The 22,661-nt window shown below is 40.9% G+C and overlaps 2 protein-coding genes across 2 annotated transcripts; both read left to right on the top strand.

Annotated features, from left to right (window-relative positions):
• Positions 1–8,530: 8,530 nt before the first annotated feature.
• LOC124301167 (uncharacterized) lies at positions 8,531–10,132 on the top strand. Its single transcript, XM_046755912.1, has 2 exons — positions 8,531–9,320; positions 9,396–10,132. The coding sequence occupies exons 1-2, from the start codon at positions 8,531–8,533 to the stop codon at positions 10,130–10,132; spliced, it is 1,527 nt and encodes a 508-aa protein (XP_046611868.1).
• An 8,337-nt stretch (positions 10,133–18,469) lies between these two features.
• LOC124299487 (uncharacterized) lies at positions 18,470–22,403 on the top strand. Its single transcript, XM_046752701.1, has 2 exons — positions 18,470–18,486; positions 21,739–22,403. The coding sequence occupies exon 2, from the start codon at positions 21,742–21,744 to the stop codon at positions 22,291–22,293; it is 552 nt and encodes a 183-aa protein (XP_046608657.1). The 5' UTR covers positions 18,470–18,486; positions 21,739–21,741; the 3' UTR covers positions 22,294–22,403.
• The last annotated feature ends 258 nt before the right edge of the window (positions 22,404–22,661 follow it).

Here is a 22,661-nt window from a genome sequence, read left to right on the forward strand (position 1 = left end):
CCAGGGGTGCAACTGGTCATTCTATTTCTGACTCATAAATATCATTATCTGGACTAGTGGACGAGAATTCATTACATGAAATCGCCGAATTAGCATCACATAAACTCTGGAAGAAATTCATGCTGTTCGGGACCGCTAGTTCTGGAGTCCTGGGCATCTACTATACGATACAGTTGATCCAAACAGTGATTAATGTCGGAATTCATGGATACACTCTACACTCCATCTATGGCTGGAGCATACATTTGCTGCAAGATCGGATAACTGCGGAAACCCCTCCTTCACCCGAGTGGATAGAACTTTGTAGTCCGATCCAAACAAACACTAGGATACCGCTATTATTCCTCAAGTTCGAGATCTTATTGCAACCAGTAGAGGCACTGTTCGATTGAGGATCTTCTCGCACCTTCCTTGGACTGGAAACCATATCGCTAGTCACAGCCTTGAGACTTCCAGTTTTACCAACCTGCTTAGGACCGGTCAAGATGGCCGCATGTCAGAAGGCGCAGATTACCGGCGAAGTGGACTTACCAATCACACTCCGAGGGGTGCAGCATAATATTCTCGCCCGCATAATACCCAGTCTTAGCTTCTCTTGCATCATTGGCTTAGATTTCATTCGAATATTCGGGATCATAGTGGATTTTGCCACATCGACATGGCATTTCCAGGATAAACCTGATCACATTTTCGCATTCAGTAATGACTCCCGCGTAACTCCCAGTCATTTCTGCCAGGGTTTATTCACTTTATCTGAACAAAAAAACCGCGAGTTGGATGCCTTTTTGAAATTTAAAATACCGCCTAGGCCCGAGCGCATTGGAGTAACTAATCTTGCTTCTTATCGAATCGACGTAGGGAACTCTCTCGCAATCCACAGGAAGCCATAGACGAAGAGATAGACAAAATATAAGCAGCCAGCATCATCCAAATATCTCGTAGTGCATGGGCCAGCTCCATAGTGATGGTGAAGAAGCCGAATGGATCGTATCGTTTTTGTATAGATTTTCGCAAGGTTAACCAAGTTTCTAAGAAGGACGCGTACCGTTTGCCTAGAATCGACAGTATCCTGAACAAGTTTCGTTCAGCTCGCTATATTTCCACTATCGACCTCAGCCAAGCTTACTATCAAATTCCGCTAACAGAAGACAGCCGTGAAATTACCGCGTTTATAGTCCCCAAGAGACGATTGTTTCACTTGAACAGAATGCCTTTCGGCCTAACCGGACCTCCGGCCACGTTCCAAAGACTGTTAGATCGATTAATAGGGCCTGATCCACATGCGTTTGCGTATTTAGATGGGATGATAGAAGCTGCCAAAACTTTTGAAGAACATCTTCACTGGCTTAAGCATGTTTTACGCACCATTCACTTAGCTGAGTTAACGATCAATCCTGAAAAGAGCAAATTTTGCCACTAGGAAGTTAAATACCTTGGATTTCTCGTTAATGAGCACGATTTACAAGTAGATCCGGATAAAGTTTCACGTGTTGTTAACTATCCAGTACCAACTAACGTCAAACTAGTCAACACTTCTTAGGAATGGCGTCGTGATACTGACGCTTTATCCCTAATTTTGCTTCAATTACCGAACCATTAACTAGGCTCTTAAAGAAATTTTAAAATCGGATTTGGAATCAAGAACAAAATACCGCATTCGATGAAATTCGCACCTACTTAACTACCGCACCAACTTTAGCATACCTAAATTTTAAAATACTTTTTATTTTGCAAATTGACGCCAATAATGTCGGAATCGGAGCAGTATTAACCCAAACCAAAGACAAAATAGAATACGTTATCGCATACGATAGTTGAACTCTGTCAGACGCCGAACGGAAATATTCAGTCACAGAGCTGAAATGTCTCGCCGTAACATGAGCAATCCAGAAATATAGCGGTTACATTGCGGGTTACCATTTCACAGTCATTACTGATCATAGCAGTTTAAACTGGCTTCATCGTCTCAAAAATGCCACTGGAAGGCTAGCCCGTTGGGCTCGCGAATTGCTTGGTTACGATTTCGAAATTCTCCACCGTAAATATGCACTAAATGTGGTTCCTATCTCGTATCCTCGAAATAGTCGCCGCCATAATACCTTCGAATAATACATGGTACGATTACCGTAAAAATGAGGTAATATCGCAAAATAGGCAATTTCCTTCATGGAAGATAGAAGGTGACAAGCTGTATTTTTATCGTGAAGACCCAATGATAGGTACTCTGGTTAAAGATCTGAATACTTGGAAATTAGTTCTGCCCGCAAAACTTCACTCTCGCGCTTGACAAGAAGCCCACAATGATCCTCAAGCCGGTCACATGGGTGTTGACAATGTTATTAGGAAAAAAAAGTGATTTTTGTTTTTTTAATTCTGTAAACCATTCGACATTGTTGTTGAGGGTGTCTAATATGTGTAAGAAAATCAGGACTAGTGTGGGTATGATAGCAAAGGCTACAGAAGGCATTACTTTTTTTTTTTTGTTACTTAATTATGCAATAACTATTCAACCCACAGGGATCGGGTTCCACTCACTTTTTTGCAACCAAAAGAGGTAACTAATTACAGATCATCAAAGAGGTTGGATGAATTTTAAGGGGGGATAATGAGTACTCAATTTTGCAAATTTTTTTTTCGTATTGTACATAAAAAAAAAACAAATTTTGAGACTTCACATTCTAGACCAAGTGCACCTTGTGGAAAATGTAATTCTAAACAGATTTACCTCTATACATTTTTTGCCTCAGAGCCATACTTTCTGAGATATTCGACGATGAATGCGAAAAAATGCGACATTTTTTGGTAATTTTTCAGTTTTTGATTTTTAAAACCATGTTCCGCCACTTTGCGCCCACAAGGACTAAGTTTTTACGAAATCAGCGCATTTTTTCACATAAAAAGCACTTGGTCCCCAAGTGTGGTAAGCCAACAACAAGATCGACCTATTATTAGAGCTAATTTGATTGGACTACAGTGCCGAGCCGAAAATCTAATAGTGGCGCCATCTTATATCACCGAATTTTCGCGTCGTAAAATATCAGTAAATAGAGCTTAACCAACAACGGAAATGCAATTGACATATTTGGGCTGCTATTTTGTTATGGGTGAAATAAATTCCAGTCGTATCTAAATGCCGCGAATCTTTAAACAATCGATATGCTATCCCAGTCGTTTCAGCGGTAGCCATGCGACGTGTTCTGAGTGCGTGAATACGCGTGTCAGCTGTCAACGAAATATTTTATAATAATTTGTTTCGCTGTTTTCGATTTAACTGTAATATCCCACTGCTATTTCACCCACCACAATTTTGAATGAGGAATCATCTCGTCACGAAACATTTGAACATCATATGGGCCTTCCCCCTTCCCTGCCTGACTCCCTCAGACGTTGCTTCCGCCCTGCGAATTTCGGTCTCGGCCTGCAGTATATGCTGAGATGAGTAGGGAAATCCCCAACGCTCGGCTTTTCGGGATGCCAGCTAGGTTGGAGCGTCTACGTGACACCTAGGCGGTCACGCACCGAAGGTGGCCCACAATCGTGTGCCAGGCATGAAGTTAGACGCGCTCGCAGAGTATATATAGATATACTCGGTCGATCGAGCAAGTGGTTGCCAATCGCATCCTTGTCCCCGCTCGCACAGATGTTTCCATGAATGCAAGAATTGGGATTTTTTTTGTTTCAATTATGAATATCAGCGAATAAAAGTATCTTCAGATTTGATAAATTTTGGATTCAATTAGCGGACGCTGAACCAAAATAATTAAGAGGATGGTCGGCAGGGCCCGGCCGAAACGTCGACTCTTTTTATATTCACGTTTTTCAAAGTATTAAATTCTTCTTCTTCCTGACCGGATTTTCGACGAACTTTCATCTTCAATCTACCTCCTGGTCACGAACTTCTTTCCTAAACACAATGCATCGAAACGGCTTCGTGGACGTCTCGTACCACCGTGATCCTACTTCACACCGCACTTCTAACCTGAGATCACTTTCCTCTACAAATCACTCACAAACCAAGAAGATCTGGAACTACCGGCAAAAACTAGCGCGTATCAAAAACCGTAAAGTGTTCCTTCTTAAATGTCGTCAATTTGGAATTATTCCCAACTTTCTAAATTTTAAAATCAAAAACCTTCAACATTTAACAAGTGAAAAAACCTTCATCAAAGCATTACGCTTTTTTCAACACAAGTGTCTATCGCTCGAAATTAAAACATGTTATCGACAGGAAAGGCTGTTAATCCAAGAACTTAATCATAATATCAACTTTTTCTTCTCGAACCATTTCACAAATTTGGATTATAAAAATTTCAACTTGGACATAAACAAGGCCAATCGTTTATTCAATGCTATTAAGACAGATAATATTAGAAAATTTAACAAACTTAAATCTATACAAACTCCTAAAGAGTTTCACAATAATAATTGGTTAGTTAACCTATCTAATACAGAGTTACCTACTGAAATTAAGGATACCTTATCACTCGGTCCTAATTATGGTTTACCATTTAACAATATTAGGTTACCTATTGATGATATTGTAAGCAGCGTAGAATTAGCTCTTTTTAACAAAAGTGGAATCACCAAAGATAAAGTAAGATCAAATATTAGCCAACTCATTGGCAACAAACTTGGCAAAAATTCTCCCACTTCTCATTTTGAAATAACTTCCAAGGTTAAACAAACCAAAGAATTTCTAAAACAAAATAACCACCTAGTGGTCACCGATGCCGACAAAGGTAACATTACAGTCGTCATGGAAAAGATGGAGTTTGAACAAAAATGCCAAGATATCCTTAAAGACTCGACTACCTATAATCTTATCTCTCGTGATCCCACTCTAAAAGTACAAAAACAAGTCAACGATATGATAAGTCTATGGCAACAGAAAAAATTCATAGATTCCAATTCAGCTAAACACCTCAAAACTTACAACTCTCTTCCTCCCAAAATATATTTTCTACCAAAAATTCATAAAGAAAATGTTCCTCTCAGACCGATTGTTTCTAACATCAATTCCCCCACCTACAAAATCTCGAGATTTTGTTCTTGTGTCTTATCAAACATAACAGGTACATCAGACTATCACATCAAGGACACTTGGTCCTTTGTAAACAAAATCAGGGGAAAAACAATTCCGCCTGATCACCTGTTAGTATCCCTAGATGTCAAATCACTGTTTACCAACATTCCAACCAAACTAGCAATATCGATCATCAGTAAAAACTGGCCTAATTTGAAATGTCACACTAACATTAATAAAAAAGAATTTCTAGCCGCCACCAAACTTTGTTTAGATTCCTGCTATTTCGCCTACAAAGATAATTTCTACCAACAAATTTTTGGCGTAGCAATGGGCTCACCGATTAGCCCAGTAGTAGCGAATCTGGTACTCGAACATTTTGAAAAAAAAATCATTTCAAATCTTCCTTTCAGCCTACCTTTTTACTATCGGTACGTCGATGATATTATAACGTGTGTCAAAAATGAAAATTTACAACTCCTTCTTAACAAATTTAACAACTTTCACCCACGTATTCAATTCACCTTCGAGTTGGAAAAAGATGGTAAAATCAGTTTTCTAGACACTATGGTAATCAACCACAATGACACCATAATCCTAGATTGGCACCATAAATCAACCTGGTCTGGGAGATACATTCATTTCAACTCACATCACCCCATCAAACACAAAAAGTCTGTCGCCATATCCTTATTCGATCGCTGCCTTAGAATATCAAACCCTCAATTCCTTAAAAATAATTTAAAACTTGTGGAAACAACTCTTATTTCCAATGGCTACCCTATAAAATTCATCAATGATATCAAAAAGTATAGAATAGAAAAAATGTACAACTCGATTGATTGGAATGTAGACTCCAACAATCCAACTGATGTTAATGATAAATTTAAAAACTCTATCTCTATACCGTATATAGAAAATCTATCTAGCCAAATCAAAAAAAATTCTTAATGACGAGGGAATTGAAATTACTTTTAGAATATCTAATACTACCAAACTGTCTCTGTTTTCTCATCTTAAATCTGTTACTCCTAATTTAGAGAAAATTAACTGTGTATATAAAATACCATGTCGAGACTGTAGCATGAGTTATATTGGACAAACGTCACAACACCTAAAAAATAGAATCTCTGGTCACCGTTCTAATATTAAATGCCATGTCACTGACAGATGCGCTTTAGCAGATCATTCTTTGACCCTGGGTCACAATTTCGACTTTAACAACTCTATAACCCTAGCTACAGAACCGAATTGGTATAAACGTATCATCAAAGAAATGATCCATATCTTTAAGAACAAAAGGAACTCTGTTAACAAACGTACAGATATTGAACATCTTAGCCACCTATACTCTAACATTCTCTAGTGTACATTATCGTGTTTTCAAATCATTGGCGCCCCTTATTCCGATTGGTCACTGCCTTTGTACTCCATGACTTTCGAACATAGATCAAGTTCACACGTGATCAACATAGATTTACGGATCGATTCCCGCTAACCTTCACTTCCGTCCGAAATGCTGTACAACTAACAACACCTAAGCATGTACTGGTCGTCATTTTTTGTGAGTAATCTTTTCAAAATTAATTGATCTTTTCCCAATTCCATCTCCTAAATTATTAATAAGCTTTTTCTGACATATTTCCATTGCTCATCAACCAATTTCCCTCTGTTTAACCTATTTTCAAAAATTTTGACACTTAACCTATAACTGTCACTCTGACAGTTTCTTGAAACTGTTTAATTTTCACCTAATTTTGTACAACAACAAATATTGTCTTTAAACATATTCTTTGCTTTCAATTCAGATTTGTTATGCTGAAGCATCCTATTTTTGTTAATTATTATAGAATTTATTCCTGAGGATGGTCGGCAGGGCCCGGCCGAAACGTCGACTCTTTTTATATTCACGTTTTTCAAAGTATTAAATTCTTCTTCTTCCTGACCGGATTTTCGACGAACTTTCATCTTCAAAATAATTAACCATTCCCAGCCCGAATAATTTTTTTTTTTTTTTATTAATAAATATTATTTTTTTATTGATATGAAAATATGTGACGCCTGGTGTTCTCGAATATTTGTACACGCAGTCTATGGAAAAATATACGAAGCCAGCTCGATAACATTTATGCAAGTGCAATGGGCAAGTGGTTGGGGGAAATTTTTTTTTTCTCGAACTGAATCTTTTAGAGAACCATCAACGAATTCCAAGTAAGCTCCATAAACATATCAAGCAAACGCGCAAACATAGACGTAGCAGTAGTGTGGCTGATTGGATACCATATGAGGGTGAAGTGATGTGGGACACGGGTTCGATCGCAGTTCACTCTTTTTTTTTTTTCTTTAAATTCAATCCCGGCTTTTTTTTGTATTTTCGGAGAAAAAAAACAAATGAAAGAAAGAAAATTTCGAGAACCGGTCGATTTTTTCCTTCTTGCCTTTTGCTTTTTTTTACTAAACCCACCTTTTTTGTAGTGGGGGTAACCCAGAAGAGAAAAAAGCAATGAAAAAAAAAAATTCCGAGTGCGTATAGATTTTTTTCCATTTTTCTTTTTGTTTCTTTATTTGGTAACCCGGAAGAGAAAAATTTCAGCTATCTCTCTCGCAATCATGTGTCGGCTGATCAATCCTCGCGTGCTCTTAGTAGAGAACATACCGGGTGTCCCATTTTAATCTTACATCTAAATTATCTCGAAAAATATTGTTCTGATCAAATTTTGTTTGAAACGAAAGTTTTAGATTTCAAAGGGGGACGTTCAAAAAAAATTTTGTTGAAGGTCCCAAACTTACAATAGCGACGCTACGATGGCTGACATGGTTTTTTTTAAGAGAAACCTAACTTTTTTTTATGACAAAACAATGCATTGCATTGAAACTAACAACTTTTGTAAGAAACATTTTTCGATTCAGGTTGTGGTTTTCATGTTGGAACTCCATTTTTGACTATTTAGCGCTGTTCGGAAGGTACCATACAAAACCCAAACTCACTGTCTGCCGCAGTGACACGGTTGAATACAGTTTTATTGCATATGCAGGTCAATGATACAATATTCAAATATCGGTGTACTGATCTAGAACGTCTTTTCTTGGTCGTGGTCCCAAAAGAAGTGTCCCAAGCCTCCTTTTCTTTCCACTTCCAAAAATCGCCGTCCCTCCGTCACACAAGCCATTCGTTGTTTTTACCCTCCACACCACCCGTAAGGGGGTGAGTCTGTTCCCAGAATGCACGCATCAGGCGCAACCTCTTCTGCAGCCATAGAGCCCGATCGCTTGGCGCCTCGCACTTGGGTTTGCATGAGCATCGGCCGGGAATCGAGAACACTGTTTTGACGCAGCGTCGCTTGAAAATCTCGAACTCCTTGTCGATGCGACATATATATTTAACAGTGAGTTAAATTTCGTGTAATCTGACATCAGAAGTGGGATACAGAACGTTTAATCGACTGTGTTTTGAGGGCGGTATAGATTGTAGGTAAGCCGTGTTAGTGGGTAACGTTGGATAAAACAATGGAAGGAAACGGTGAACAGAGTGCAAGTGTGGCGAGAGACGCTGGAAAGAGTGTAGGTATGACTGACCATGAGACAAGCAATGTAAAATCTCGAAGTCGGAAGAGAAATCGGTCCCCGACGACATCAGAGTCCGAGTACGAATCTGACGATTCAATGCGAAGGAAGAATAGGCGCAGAAGACGTGAAGCAAGATTGGAGGAAGAGAATCTGCGACTTCTTGCGTTGCTCTCTAGACGAGAACGTGCTCCGATGGATCTCGTCAAATTCGATGCGAAAACAACAGACGCAACCGGTTGGGCGAAAATGGTTGACGAGTGGATTCGTCGACATAGCCCCGATGACTATGAGGTGGTCCAGCACTTGGCGAAAGCATTCAAGGGCAAAGCAGCTCAGTGGTTTACGGGTATGGATCCCTCAGGGAAAACCTGGGTCGAAATACGTGCCGAATTTTTAAGCGCGTATGCAAAAAATAAGAACGTCGCGTCGGAGCTACACACGATCTGGACAGAGGACGCCGAGTTTACGCTGGAGAACTTCATGAAGAGAGGAAGAAAGTTGAAAGCGTGGCTCAATGAGAGGAAAACGATTGACGAAACGGCCGCTCAACTTGCGGGATTATCGTATTCGGAGAAAAACCGATTCGTTCGCAACGTATTCGTGCGTGAATCGCCAAAAAGTTTGCAGGAAGCGATGTCGTACCTCGATGGACGAACGACCGACCATCATCGACCGCGTGCATTTATCGGAGCCCCTGGTCCACATACTAAGACTTCGGTGCCGCGAGATGGTAAGTCGCATCGTTTGGACATCGAGTGCTAAAATTGCGGAAGGAATGGACATCGCAGGGCCGACTGCCGATCAGCCCCGCGGTCACAAAGTAGCAGCCATGCAAGGGGCAAGGGTTCGGCCAGCAGAAGCTCGGACTCTAGGAGACTAGTGACCTGCTACAGCCGCAAAGAAGATGGACACATTGCCCCACATTGTCCTAAGAAGAATGAGAAGGTAGTAAGGCTATGTAATTTGACTTCTTCTGAGAATACTTTGAGGCTGGCCGATGGTAAGGTATTGACGTTCATCTTTGATTCTGGTTCGGAGTGTTCGCTTGTAGTCAAGAATTTGGTAGAAAGGTTGCCAGGTAAAAGGAAATCAATCTTCACACGGTTCAGGGGTATTGAAAATGGATACGTAGATTGTTGTGAAAAGATCTCTGTGTTCGCCGAGCTGAATGGAATAAATGTTGAAATTGATCTGTATGTGGTACCGGACGAAAGTTTGCCCGCGAAACTAATTCTGGGAAAAGAGCTGTTGGCAAATGGTGTCTCAGTCACGTTGGACGGAACCATGGTTAAATTTGCAAAACCTGGAAAATTTGTTGGCTCGATTAGCTCAACGATTGATATCAATGCTGTTGATTGTGATGTGGTTGAAATGAGAGAACCACTTGTAGAATTGTTGAGGCTGTATGCGAAACATATGAGTGTTGAAGCTCCAAAGATTCGAGTAACATCTGGCAGCTTTGAGATTAGGCTAAAAGACGAAAATAAAATCGAGGAGAGAAGACCCTATAAACTGGGCCTTGTAGAACGGGAGACTGTATGAGGTCTGATTGATAAAATGCTCGAGGCAGGAATCGTTCGGGAAAGTAGAAGCCCATTTTCCAGTCCAATAATCTTAGTAAAAAAAAAAAGGATGGATCGGATAGATTATGCGTGGACTTTCGGGAGTTAAATTCGAACACAGTAGCGGATCGTTATCCGTTGTCATTGATTCAAGATAAATTAGATCGCTTGTCCGGTGCGTATTATTTTTCGTCATTGGATATGACAGCTGGGTTCCATCAAATACCCGTAGAAAAAAACTCGATCGAGAAACTCGCGTTTATTACACCCGATGGACAGTTCGAATTTTTAACAATGCCGTTCGGGCTGATGAATGCACCTTCCGTGTATCAGAGATCAATTAACAACGCGTTGGGAGAATTAAGATATTCTTTCGCGATTGTTTATTCGGACGATGTTCTCATACCGGGCAAAACTGCATAAGAAGCTCTAAATAGATTGAAAATCGTAATGACAAAAGTAGCCGAGAATGGGTTTTCGTTCAATTTGAAGAAATGTAAGTTCTTGAAAACTGAGATTGATTATCTGGGGTACACTGTGTCGCATGGAGAGCTGAGGCCCAACCTTCGAAAAATCGAAGCTCTGGTACAATCGCCCATCCCCCGAACGCAGACCCAGGTAAGGCAATTGTTAGGATTAGCATCTTATTTTCGTAGGTTTATACCAAGATTCTCGCAGGTAGCAGCTCCTCTCTATAAACTGACTGCAGGTAGCACCAAGATGATAACGTGGACAGACGAACACACCGACGCTAGAAACAAGCTCGTTGAACATTTAACATCAGAACCGTTGCTGCGAATATTCGACCCTAACCTTCCGATCGAACTGCATACTGACGCTAGTGCCCTCGGGTATGGCGCTGTATTACTCCAACGCATTGACAAAGAAAAACATCCGGTCGCTTATTATAGCAAACGTACCATAGACGCTAAAACCCGTTATCATTCGTATGAACTCGAGACCCTTGCAGTTGTAAATGCAATAAAGCACTTTAGACAGTACCTAGTTGGACGCAAATTTCTAGTTGTAACGGACTGTAACTCACTGAAGGCTGCTAGCCTTAAAAAAGATTTAACGCCACGAGTTTACCGTTGGTGGGCATTTTTACAATCCTTTGACTTTGACATTGAATATCGCGCGGGAGAGAGAATGAAACACGCCGATTTCTTGTCAAGAAACCCTGTTTCGGAGGGAACCGTAATGAAAGTCAATAAAGTCGACGCGAATAAAATAATAGAACTAGCTGACGACTGGTTAATTGTAGCTCAACAAAAAGACAACGAAATAAAAACCTTATACCGCGAAGTACTTGACGGATCAGAGGCTGCGAAAACTTATACGATAAAGGATAAAATCTTGATGCGAACAATAGAGAGGAAGGGTAGGCAATTCACATTGCCCATAGTACCCAGATTGATGGTATGGTCGCTCATACATCACGTACACGCGAATATTTGCCATCTAGGCTGGGAAAAGACTTTAGACAAACTGTACGAGCTTTATTGGTTTCCTCATATGTCAAAGCAAGTAAAGAAATTTGTAGCTAATTGTATTCTGTGTCAAACTTGCAAATCAGTATCGAGACCATCTCAAGCACAGCTACATCCGATAGAAAAAGACGAGACTCCGTGGCGTACGATTCACATAGACATATCAGGCAAATTATCAGGTCCTTCTGAGAAGAAAGAGTACGTTTTCGTAATTATAGACGGATTTACGAAATTCGTGACACTAAATTGGATAAACCGCTTGGACGCGGAAACAGCAATTAATCAGGTTGAGAAACAATCGTTTACTTTTGGGGTACCGAAACGAATCATTTGTGACCAAGGTTCAGGGTTTACAAATGCGCGATTTAAGAAATTTTGTGAGGAAAAGAATATCGTGTTACACCTAATAGCTTCAGGGACGCCGAGAGCTAACGGTCAGGTTGAGAGAGTCATGTCGACCATGAGGAATATGCTATCGGTAAGCAAGGCCCAGGGAAAGAGATGGCAAAATGAGTTAGGCAGAGTGCAACTTGCGATAAATTCGACTGTTCACAAAACAACAGGGAAGAGTCCCGCTGAGATTTTATTTGGTACAAAAATAAATGCAATTGAGATTGAACGCGTGAAGCACGGTAGCGTGGAAGCCGATAACGATAATTTCAATGAACTTAGGGCAGAGGCTGCAAGTAGCATGACAGCGGAAGCCACGAAGGAGAAAGAGAGGTTCGATAGAAAGAACAAACCGGTTAAGCCATTCAAAATTGGAGATTTTGTAATGGTGAGAAACAATGACAGGATAAAGACGAAGTTGGACGCGAAATATCGCGGTCCCGTGGAAGTCGTTTCGGTGCATCCGAACGATAGGTATCTTGTCAAGAAAGTAGGCTCTGGATTGAGAGGTCGCAGTAGCATTAAGGTATCTCATGATAAACTGATCGCAGCTCCAGGGGATAAGACGAGTCAGGACAGCTGTGTCGCAGAAAATGAAGAAGACGACCACAGAATCGTGTAGCTGAGAATTCGGAGAGAACATGTGGTTCTGGTTGAGTCGGATTTATGTGTAGAAATCCAAAAAAGAGCAGGGCGCTCTGTGGGTTATCGTTGTTTCAATTCGAGAGTGCGACTTTGGCTCTCGATGCTCGCTGGACTTGATCACCCAGAATCCTCGAACCCAAAGCCTAAAGGTAACTTGAGAATGATTCGACGAGTCACAATAGTTAGAACATGTACGGATGCGTAAGGCATGCCTGCAGAGCTATTGTTGATGGAAACAATGGTTAGAACATGTACGGATGCGTACGGCATGCCTGCAGAGCTATTGTGGATGAAGGCAATAGTTAGAACGTGTACGGATGCGTGGGGCATGCCTGCAGAGCCATTTGTGTCTTGGTGATAGGACCTACAGTGTGACTGTAGAGTATTTAAAAGAAAAATACAGCAAAAGCATAAAGGACACGGACGAACTTGTAGAGTCAGGAAAGCCGAACGTAAACTAATGCTCGATCGTTCGATGCTTGTTTTTGTGTTTCAGAAGTGAACTAAATGGTTGAATACTGGGCACTCGAGACGCGTGCTAGTCAGTATGGCCGTGTCGCATCGCAGTCGAGGACGAAGTCCGGACGACGCACTCGACCTTTTTATGACGTTTATGGAGGGTCATAAGTCGAACATCGAGTGACCAGATGTCGTCAGGATGTTTAAGAAATACTTAGCCTATTGCGGGTGCGTGGTGCAGGTACCACGAGTGGGTTGTATCGCGTAGAGGCCTAGGTCATAAAGAATAAAGAAGGCCGAAGAGGTCTCAGGCTTTTGGGGAATAGATTCCGGACACTCTCGCTCGAGTCATCGAGTCGAAAAGATCATACTTTGAAAAAAGGCTCTGCGCGATACACTCCGCTAGCACCACCTTCGAGAGATCTCCTTATAACGATTATCCTGCATCTTTTAATCTTTGTATCGAATCATTTAATAAATTCTGTACGCTGTGTCACTGCGGCCGTCAGTGAGATATTTATTGTGTCTTGAGAGCACACTCTTGCTCTCTCTAGTTATTTTTAACACACGTTATTTGTGTGTTTCTGACATATATTCAATTCATTTACTGCACGCATACGATGAAAAAATATCCGAAAAGCAGATATAAGATCGAGACTGCAATAACACTTGGAGTTCTTGGAATTAGTCCCAAAGGTATATGACCATTAGGGGTGCTTTATTACGCGATTTATCGAGCTGTTTCTTGTTTTCGTTAATATCTACGACCACCACGTATTTTTCTTCCGAATCGCAGACTTGGGCCAGTCACTATTCTCTGTTCCACGAGAGACCGACACGCTTACGAAGCCAAACGCGTCCAGTTCGGTCAGATCCTGCTCAATGCTCTGCCTACTTTACAGGTAACCGAACTGGTCTCACAGCCGACCAGACCCGGCTATAGTCGACAAGGGTACCCAGGTACCCAAACCTGACTGTTAATTTCAAACCTAACGATCGATGGCGAACCTGACCGTTAATTTCAAACCTAAAGATTGATTCCAAACCTAACGGTTAATTTAAAACCAATTGAAACCGTGGATCGTCAGTCATAATGTATGTTATGTACTTAAAACCTTGCAATAATTCCGTTGTCGCTCTTTTTCAATTGAATCATTGGGAAGGGTGACTGGCGGTCCAAATTCAAAATGCCGACCAAATCCGGCTTTTGCTTATGTCCGCCATTTTGAATTTAAAAAAAAAACCGTTTTTCTCCAATAACTAATAACGAAGGTTAATTTCCCACAACTTTTGTCCCTGCATGTTTCTTCCTAATACCGATATTTTTCGGATTAAACCTAACCAAAGCGGCAAAGTCAAACTATTGCATGATCTCGTTGATTTTCAACTTTAAAGCATAAATGAACATCAAGTTACTTGTAGAAAATTAAATTTTTGACGTTGTAATGGTCAGGTGTACAGAACCAAAGGCCTAGACGTAGCTAAGCCTGACCAAATCCCAACAAATGTAATTTATAATGTCTCTAATCAATTTGGTGCTATAAGGATTTGTTGCTAGCTCTATCGCTTGTTTTCTAGATCGATTCAAATTACTTCGCTACGATATGAATCGGTTAGGTAGAACCTCATATTTAGCTCTTGGATTTTGATTAGAATCACCTCTCAGAGCCCGCAGTGCTCACAGTGCTCACAATCTAACGCTCTAAGTCAGCAGGGTGTGTACCACGGTTCAACTGACTTGATGCCGAAATGGGCACGTACATAAATACCTCGAAGTTCCATCGTGTAAATGAGAGCTGTAGCGACACTGGAGCATCTGTCAGTGAAGGCCTTCACTAGTCCCGTCGTTGTCCCAACGTGTGTCAGTGTTTGCAGATTTGGCTGTCTGTATGCGGGCACGTGGGTGATTCCGCACAGCGGCATTCAGGCAGCGGATACTAAACAGTGATGCTCACAGTGTTATTGTAAATCGGTGTGTCAACGAGCGCTGCTGAACCATTGGCTGCGTGTGGTCTAAGTAGCATCGCCGGTTACGTTACAATGTATATAATGTAACGGACAGCTGTTCAAAGTCGCATCAACACCAACGATGCCCGTGACATGTACATAACTTGTCAACAACTGATACAGACAGCTGATCGAGACGACGATTGATAGCGACCGTGACCTGCTAGCATCCAAAATAGTAAACAAAGACGACGGACGCTGACCAACGCATACCAGTTCGACTACCCAGGGTTTTTTGGTTCTGATAAGTTAATCCAGCTTTTACCCATCAGAGGGGGTTCCTTATAAATCTATTATTTCAATTAGAAATTGACAAAGAACACACAATAACGGTTTTATCACATAGGATGTGGCCCGTGATGAAACGTACCCGTTACAATATATGTCGGAGAGAGAAGAATGGTCGGGTTTTTCCCTGAGAGTGGAAATTCCCAAGACCTTAGTTTAAACATTTATAACCGTAATAAGTAGTTAATTTAAACATAAGGGTAGTCATTTATGACATTCGCTGATTGGGTTCGGGGTGACACATCTGGTCACCGAACGTAGCCACGGTCGCGGGATAGGTACCGTTATCTACCTGTAGAGGTAAAGAGGGAAAAGGGGAGAGGGCTGATGAGCCCGGTGAAGCTTTTTGGAATAAGATGGTGCGAAGGGTGGGTCAGTTCTGATTGAGAGGCAGTCGAGTAAGGACACATCGACTATCCTGTCGACCGTGGATTCGTTACCGAACTTCCCATAGCACATAATGGATAGATTGAGTGCCAGCTATCGTGTTAAGAGACACTGAATTAAGAAAGCTCAGTATTGTAATATTGAAGTTGTACATTAATTATACGCATGATTTGAAATTCCTATCATTAAATATGAATACCCGTTCGGCAAATGCAAAGAGTTCCGACGACACGACTACTACTCGGACATATATTGTGAGGGGACGCCTTGCCGGCGTGCCGGCACCTGACGGTCAGCCCGAGCTCCCCAAATGTTATGCTTATCGGGACAAGCCCAAATCTTGCGACACACTCCGTAACCACACCACTTACCAATAAACCAACCAAATCACGCGATTTACCGCGCTCCCTCTTCAAAGGACACGGCCAATCACTATTCCCAAAATCTGCGAAACTAGACAATAAGCAAGTATAAAAGTCGAGCGCAAATGTGGCTTGACATCTATCATCTATCGTACAACACATCAGAGTAGATCCACACATCGTGCAACGCGAGGACTCATCCACACATTTATTTGGCGATCATCTCATCTCAACAAGGAACCAGAAGTCGACACGACCCACGATCACGAGACGTGGACTCGTCACTCCAAGAGTCCTCGAACACCACTCTCAATCAAAGGAGGGTATTCAACGTATTAAACATTTCACCTGTTTTCAATAAAGGTCCTTAGGTATTAGGGAACCGTGTCTGAGTGAAAAACAGCATTGCGTCTGACCTCATAGCTCAGATACAGTGATCGTCTCACAATCCTCTGAACCAAAGGTAGGGCACTTGAACCTGTAAAGAGTCTCTGTCATTGCGACTGGATGCCTTGATACAGGTGACGGTATATTTGCGTAGAATTCCAGTTCATTTGACTACCACGCTGTCACGTAAATAATATTCTGTCTTGCTATTGGCAAGACGAATAATTATCAGTACCAAATAATGAACTTGTCAACGACGATTCTGGATCGTCAAATACCGTCCTTCTGACTACCATGCTATCACGTAAATAATATTCAGTCTTGCCGTAGGTAAACCGAATTATCACAAACTAAATAGGAAAAAGCTATTCCTTCCTAACTTACCACAAATTTCCTAAACATTACAAGAAAAATAAATTCACGACGTCACATTCTGTCACTCATCCCGCCTCCCGGGAACAAAACATTTAACTATTATTTAAAGGTTTCCTCTCTGGAAACAAATTTCTCGCATCACGAGTCAATCACTCATAGCGATCGATCTGTGTGTTGCTTCACAAACACAGATCAAGTTTGACCCTCAACCGTTTACACGGCCTATGATGATAGGTTTATTCCACTCGTGCCTTTGCACATTAGGGTGAGGAAACAACTTCTGAGGCTATCTCGAAAAAACAAGTTGAAGCGGTCATACTGTTCAAGCTTTTCCAGAAGCTGATCACACAATCGACAAGTAATCATTCTCCACCTTCCTTCCGAGTTCAGAGACCGAATCGTGCAGCTCTATCCAAGAGACAGGAAATTCTTAAAATTGATATAACATTCGAGCTTGCACGAATCCTCCACGTTATTTCACATATTACGTGTGAAATTCTGAAGAAGTTCGGCCCGCGAACAAACTCGAAACGTTTCAATATATATTTCACCTGAAAATTATTGGGTCAGCCCACAGCTTTAGGAAAAGTGAGAAAAAAACCGAAACTTGACGCCGTGTTTAGGCACCGAAAATAGGGCCAGCGTATGATATATCTATGATAATATATACTTTTTATTGTAAAATTTATGGATCAGACCTCAGTTCTCAGAAAAGTGAAAAAAATTCACCGTAAACTTGCTCTAGAATTTTGGCGAGGGAAATTGGCGTACGTATTTGATACGTTTATGATGATATATATTTTTTATCGGAAAGTTATTCGATCAGACCTCAGCTTTCAGAGACGTGGAAGAAAATACGGGGAACTTTCTTCAGAGTTTTGGTGCCGCGGCGTGAGTGTTTGATATGTTTTACTTTTCATTTGGAAATTATCGATCAGAACTCAACTTTCAGAAAAGTGGCAAAAAATTCTGGAAACTTGCTTCAGAGTTTTTGCGACGGAACCAGGCGTGAGTGTTTGACATGTTTCACTTTTCGTTTGGAAATTATCGGTCAGACCTCAGCTCTCAGAGTAGTGGGAAAAAATTCTGGAAACTCGCTCCAGAGTTTTGGCGACGGAAATCGGCGCGAGTGTTTGATATGTTTATGGAAATATATTGTGACGGGACGCCTGGCTATCGTGCCGTCCACCTGAAGTTCAACGCGTGCCCCAAGCATTGTGCTTGGTGGTGACACGCCCAAATCTCACTACCCACTCGATAACCCCACCACATACCGGTAATCCAATCAAATCGCACGATTCACCGTACCCCTTCTTCAGGGGACACGACCAATCTCTATCCCCGAAAACGGCGAAACTATACAGTAAGAGTATAAAAGACGAGCGCAAACGTGGATCTAGCAATCTATCATCTATTGACCCACACGCCAAGGTAGATCGACGAATTATTCAACGCGAGGACCCATCCGTACTTATATTCACAGAGCATTCCACGTATGCGAGGAGCCGGATATCGACGGACCCACGATCAGGTGACGTGGAGTTGTCCTTCCAGGAATTCTCACACACCACTTCCCATCAAAGGAGGGCATTCAACGTATTAACATTTTTACTTGTTTTCAATAAAAAGTTCTTAGGTACTAGGGAGCCGTGTCTGAGTGAAGAACGGCATTGCGTCTGACCTCATAGCTCAGATACGGTGATCGTCTCACAATCCTCTGACCCATAGGTAGGGCACCTGAACCTGTAGAGAGTCTCTGTCATTGCGACTGAATGTCCTAATACAGGTGAACGCATGTTTGTATAGAATTCCCTTTCATTAGACTACCACGCTAATAATATTCAGTCTTGCCATACGTAAACTGAACTACTATCCAAGTCCTTCTGACTACTATGCTATCACATAAATAATATTCTGTCTTAGTACTAACTAAACGAATAATTATTAATATCGAAACAAACTGTCAGCGACGATCCAGGATTGTCAAATACCGTCCTTCTGACCAACATGCTATCACGCAATTAATATTCAGTTTTGCCGTAGGCAAACCTAATTATTATCAAAGAAAAACAGGAAGAGCTATCCCTTCCTAAGTTACCATAAATTTCTCAAAGATCACAAGGAAAATAAATTCCAAACTTCACACCCTGTCTCTTATCCCGCCTCACGGGAACAAAACATTCACTCATTATTTCAATACCTCCTTTCCGGAAACAAGTATTTCGCATCACGAGTCAATCACTCATAGCGATCGATCTGTGTGTTGCTTCACAAACACAGATCAAGTTTGACCCTCAACCGTTTACACGGCCTATGATGATAGGTTTATTCCACTCGTGCCTTTGCACATTAGGGTGAGGAAACAACTTCTGAGGCTATCTCGAAAAAACAAGTTGAAGCGGTCATACTGTTCAAGCTTTTCCAGAAGTTGATCACACAATCGACAAGTAATCATTCTCCACCGTCCTTCCGAGTTCAGAGACCGAATCGTGCAGCTCTATCCAAGAGACAGGAAATTCTTAAAATTGATATAACATTCGAGCTTGCACGAATCCTCCACGTTATTTCACATATTACGTGTGAAATTCTGAAGAAGTTCAGCCCGCGAACAAACTCGAAACGTTTCAATATATATTATTATAGATATGTAGATGACATCATCACTGGTGTTCATAAAGAAGAATTGCGACAGCTCATTGATAAATTTAACACGTTTCATCTTGGGTTACAATTTACACATGAATTAGAAGTAAACAATAAAATTAGCTTCTTAAATCTTTTACTTATCAATGACAACAACAAAAGAATTACTGATGGGCGTCACAAAAAAACGTGGTCAGGCTGATATATCAATTTTAATTCTCAACATCCATTACAATATGAAAAAAGTGTGGCTATGGGTTTGTATGATAGATGCCTGAATTTTTCTCATGCCAAATTTCGCCAAAGAAATCTAAAGTCAGTCGATATTATGTTGGAAAATAATGGTTATCCTTTCAAGATTAAAGAACAAACCAAAAGAGAAGGAGTCCATGTGGTGGACACCCGCCACCAGCAAGCCGGTGAAGAACCCTTCAAATATTTCCTTTTCTCCATGTCCAGCTTTTTTCTATAGTTCTTTACAACTAAGGTTCGAGTGTTCAGGCCTCGCCTCGCTAGCCGAGGACTAAGGGCTTAAATTTCCCTACATGTGGCATTTATGGCGCGACGCGACCCTTGGCCTCGACTCGAGGGCGAACCTGCACTGTTTCCTCATCTGTAACCAATCTTCGTCGTGCTCTTTGCGCATACGCATCTACTAACTAGCTTCGTCTTTTTCCCTGCCTTCGCATTTGTATTATACCATCCAATTCTTGTAACTCGATTTTTCTCATAATAAACAGTTGTCAATACCATACCACTATCGACCGCAATCTCTGGTGTCATCCGTTTACTAACCTCCCGACGGCACCACAGTCCAACATATGTATAATACAATGAATTGGAATATGGATACAGATCAGGGAAAAATTGGTGGGTCTATTCATATGTGGAAAAATTGTCACCTAAAATTAAAAAAATTCTATATGATGTAGGGATAAATGTAACATATAAGATCACAAATTGTTAAGGTGAGGTGAGCGTGAATAATTTTCTTTCGCGTTTTGTGAATATACGACTATTCGTAGATAGCTCAGATACCTGTCGGATCGAAAAGGCGACTTGTCTGCTCGCTAGTCGGAGTAAAGATGGGCGATCTCGATTCGATTCTGCCGAGATCGATCCATGAGGTCTAAAAATCGATCTTTTGTATCGATTCTTTATTGTCTCGATTTTCCATGAATCGATCCTTCATGCTAAGAATCGACTAGTGGCGCCTACACGCGAATTCGCGATTCTGCGGCTGCGCGTTGTCTTTTCTATCCACTTTTCTGTTGGTCGAATCAATATAAAATGGTTTATCCAACACTCAGTGAAATCGCAAGAAAATACTTGATCGTGGTTGCAACGTCGGTACCTTCCAAGAGGTTATTTTCATCTGCTGGCAATATTTTAACGGAGGACAGAAACCGACTTTCTCCAGATCACCTACAGCAATTACTTTTTTTTAAATTCGTTGACGCTTAAAGAATGGCAGATGAAAGATTAAACGTTAGCGCGAAATTACTATTTTTCACATTTTTTTATATATAACATTGTAAAGAATCCTCAAAAATTGTTTTATATTTGTAAAAGATTAATAATAAAACAATGTTTTAGATAATTTTGTTTTCATCATTATGAATTAAAAAAATGTGAGGCAAATTACAATTATTAAAAAAAAAACATTTCAAACATTGCTTTTTTAAAATTTTTACGATTTTTAAGGGGGGAAACCAGTTTAGACCAATGGAAAAATCGTCTTTTTTTTATTGCACGAATCGTTAGTATAACTATTCAAGAATATGTGATCAAAATTTCAAAGCAAAATTCCCATTAGTTCAAATGCAATGAGCACTTAAGTGACCGCCCGTCGGTTCTGTGAAGAAGCGCACGGTAATTACAACGGTGATGGAGATTCGAAAACGTTCACAGCAATTCTAAATTTGAATCCCTACGGTAATGAACTGAAAGTTGTTAAAAGTGAATATATAGGCCATGTTCAGAAAAGGATGGGAACTCGGCTCCAAAACATCAGGAAAGATAAAAAACTGGGCGGAAAAGGAAAATTGACAGAGGCGTTGGTGTAAAAGCTCAGCACGTACTACGGCTTAGCGATTCGAAGAAATATAAACAGCGTCGAAGACATGAAGAATGCTATAATGGCAACTTTTCAGCACATGATATCCACAGACGACAATCCACAACACGACAACTATCCAGAGGGAGAAGATAGCTGGTGCAAGTGGCAGCAAGCTAAAGCACTTGGAACAGAGCCTGAACCGCACCCTGCCCCATTACACCCCGACGTTCAAAAAAAAATTCTTCCGATATACGAAGATTTATCGAGAGACGATCTGCTGACGAGATGCTTAGGCGGGCATACGCAGAATGCGAACGAAAGTTTCAATTCAACCGTTTGGCGACTGGCTCCAAAGCATCTACATGCTGGTTTAAAAATAGTCGAGGTTGCAGCATTCTTGGCTACTGCATTATTCAATGAAGGAAATTCAGCCCTTCTAATGCTGATGAATGAATTAAATTTCGTCGTTGGCTCACAGAGCTTCAATTATGCCGAGAGCATGGACAGAAAGCGCGTGACGAGACAGAATAGGCGCAGCTCATTTGAGACGAAGAAAGGTCGTATAGCTCGTCAAGCGGAGCTGCAAGCTAAAAATGACGCGTATGAGCAAGAAGAGGGATTGCTATATGGTGCTGGAATAGCTGATTAACCGGTGAGCATTTTTTATAATTAATTACTGCCTTGAATTTCTCGTTTTCGCTACATTTTATTTCAAACGCGTTTTTCTCGAAACGACTTTTTTTCGACTTGCGTACATTCTAGCTCAAAAAGTGATTGATCAATCGTTCTGAAATTTGGTGTAGATATTCTTTATTCAATTCCACGTGATATGAACCTAATTCGGGGATTATATTGTTATTAAAAATATATGTTTTTATGCAAGAAAGATGAAAAAATATAGTATAAAAACATGACATTGTGTTCAAACACCTCAAAAACATGCAATTTTCAATTTGTTTGATCAAAATTAGGTTCATATTCTTAGAAAATATGTTTTTAATGAAAAAAAAAATCCTG

Source organism: Neodiprion virginianus, chromosome 3 (assembly GCF_021901495.1).
Source record: "Neodiprion virginianus isolate iyNeoVirg1 chromosome 3, iyNeoVirg1.1, whole genome shotgun sequence".
NCBI lineage: Eukaryota > Metazoa > Arthropoda > Insecta > Hymenoptera > Diprionidae > Neodiprion > Neodiprion virginianus.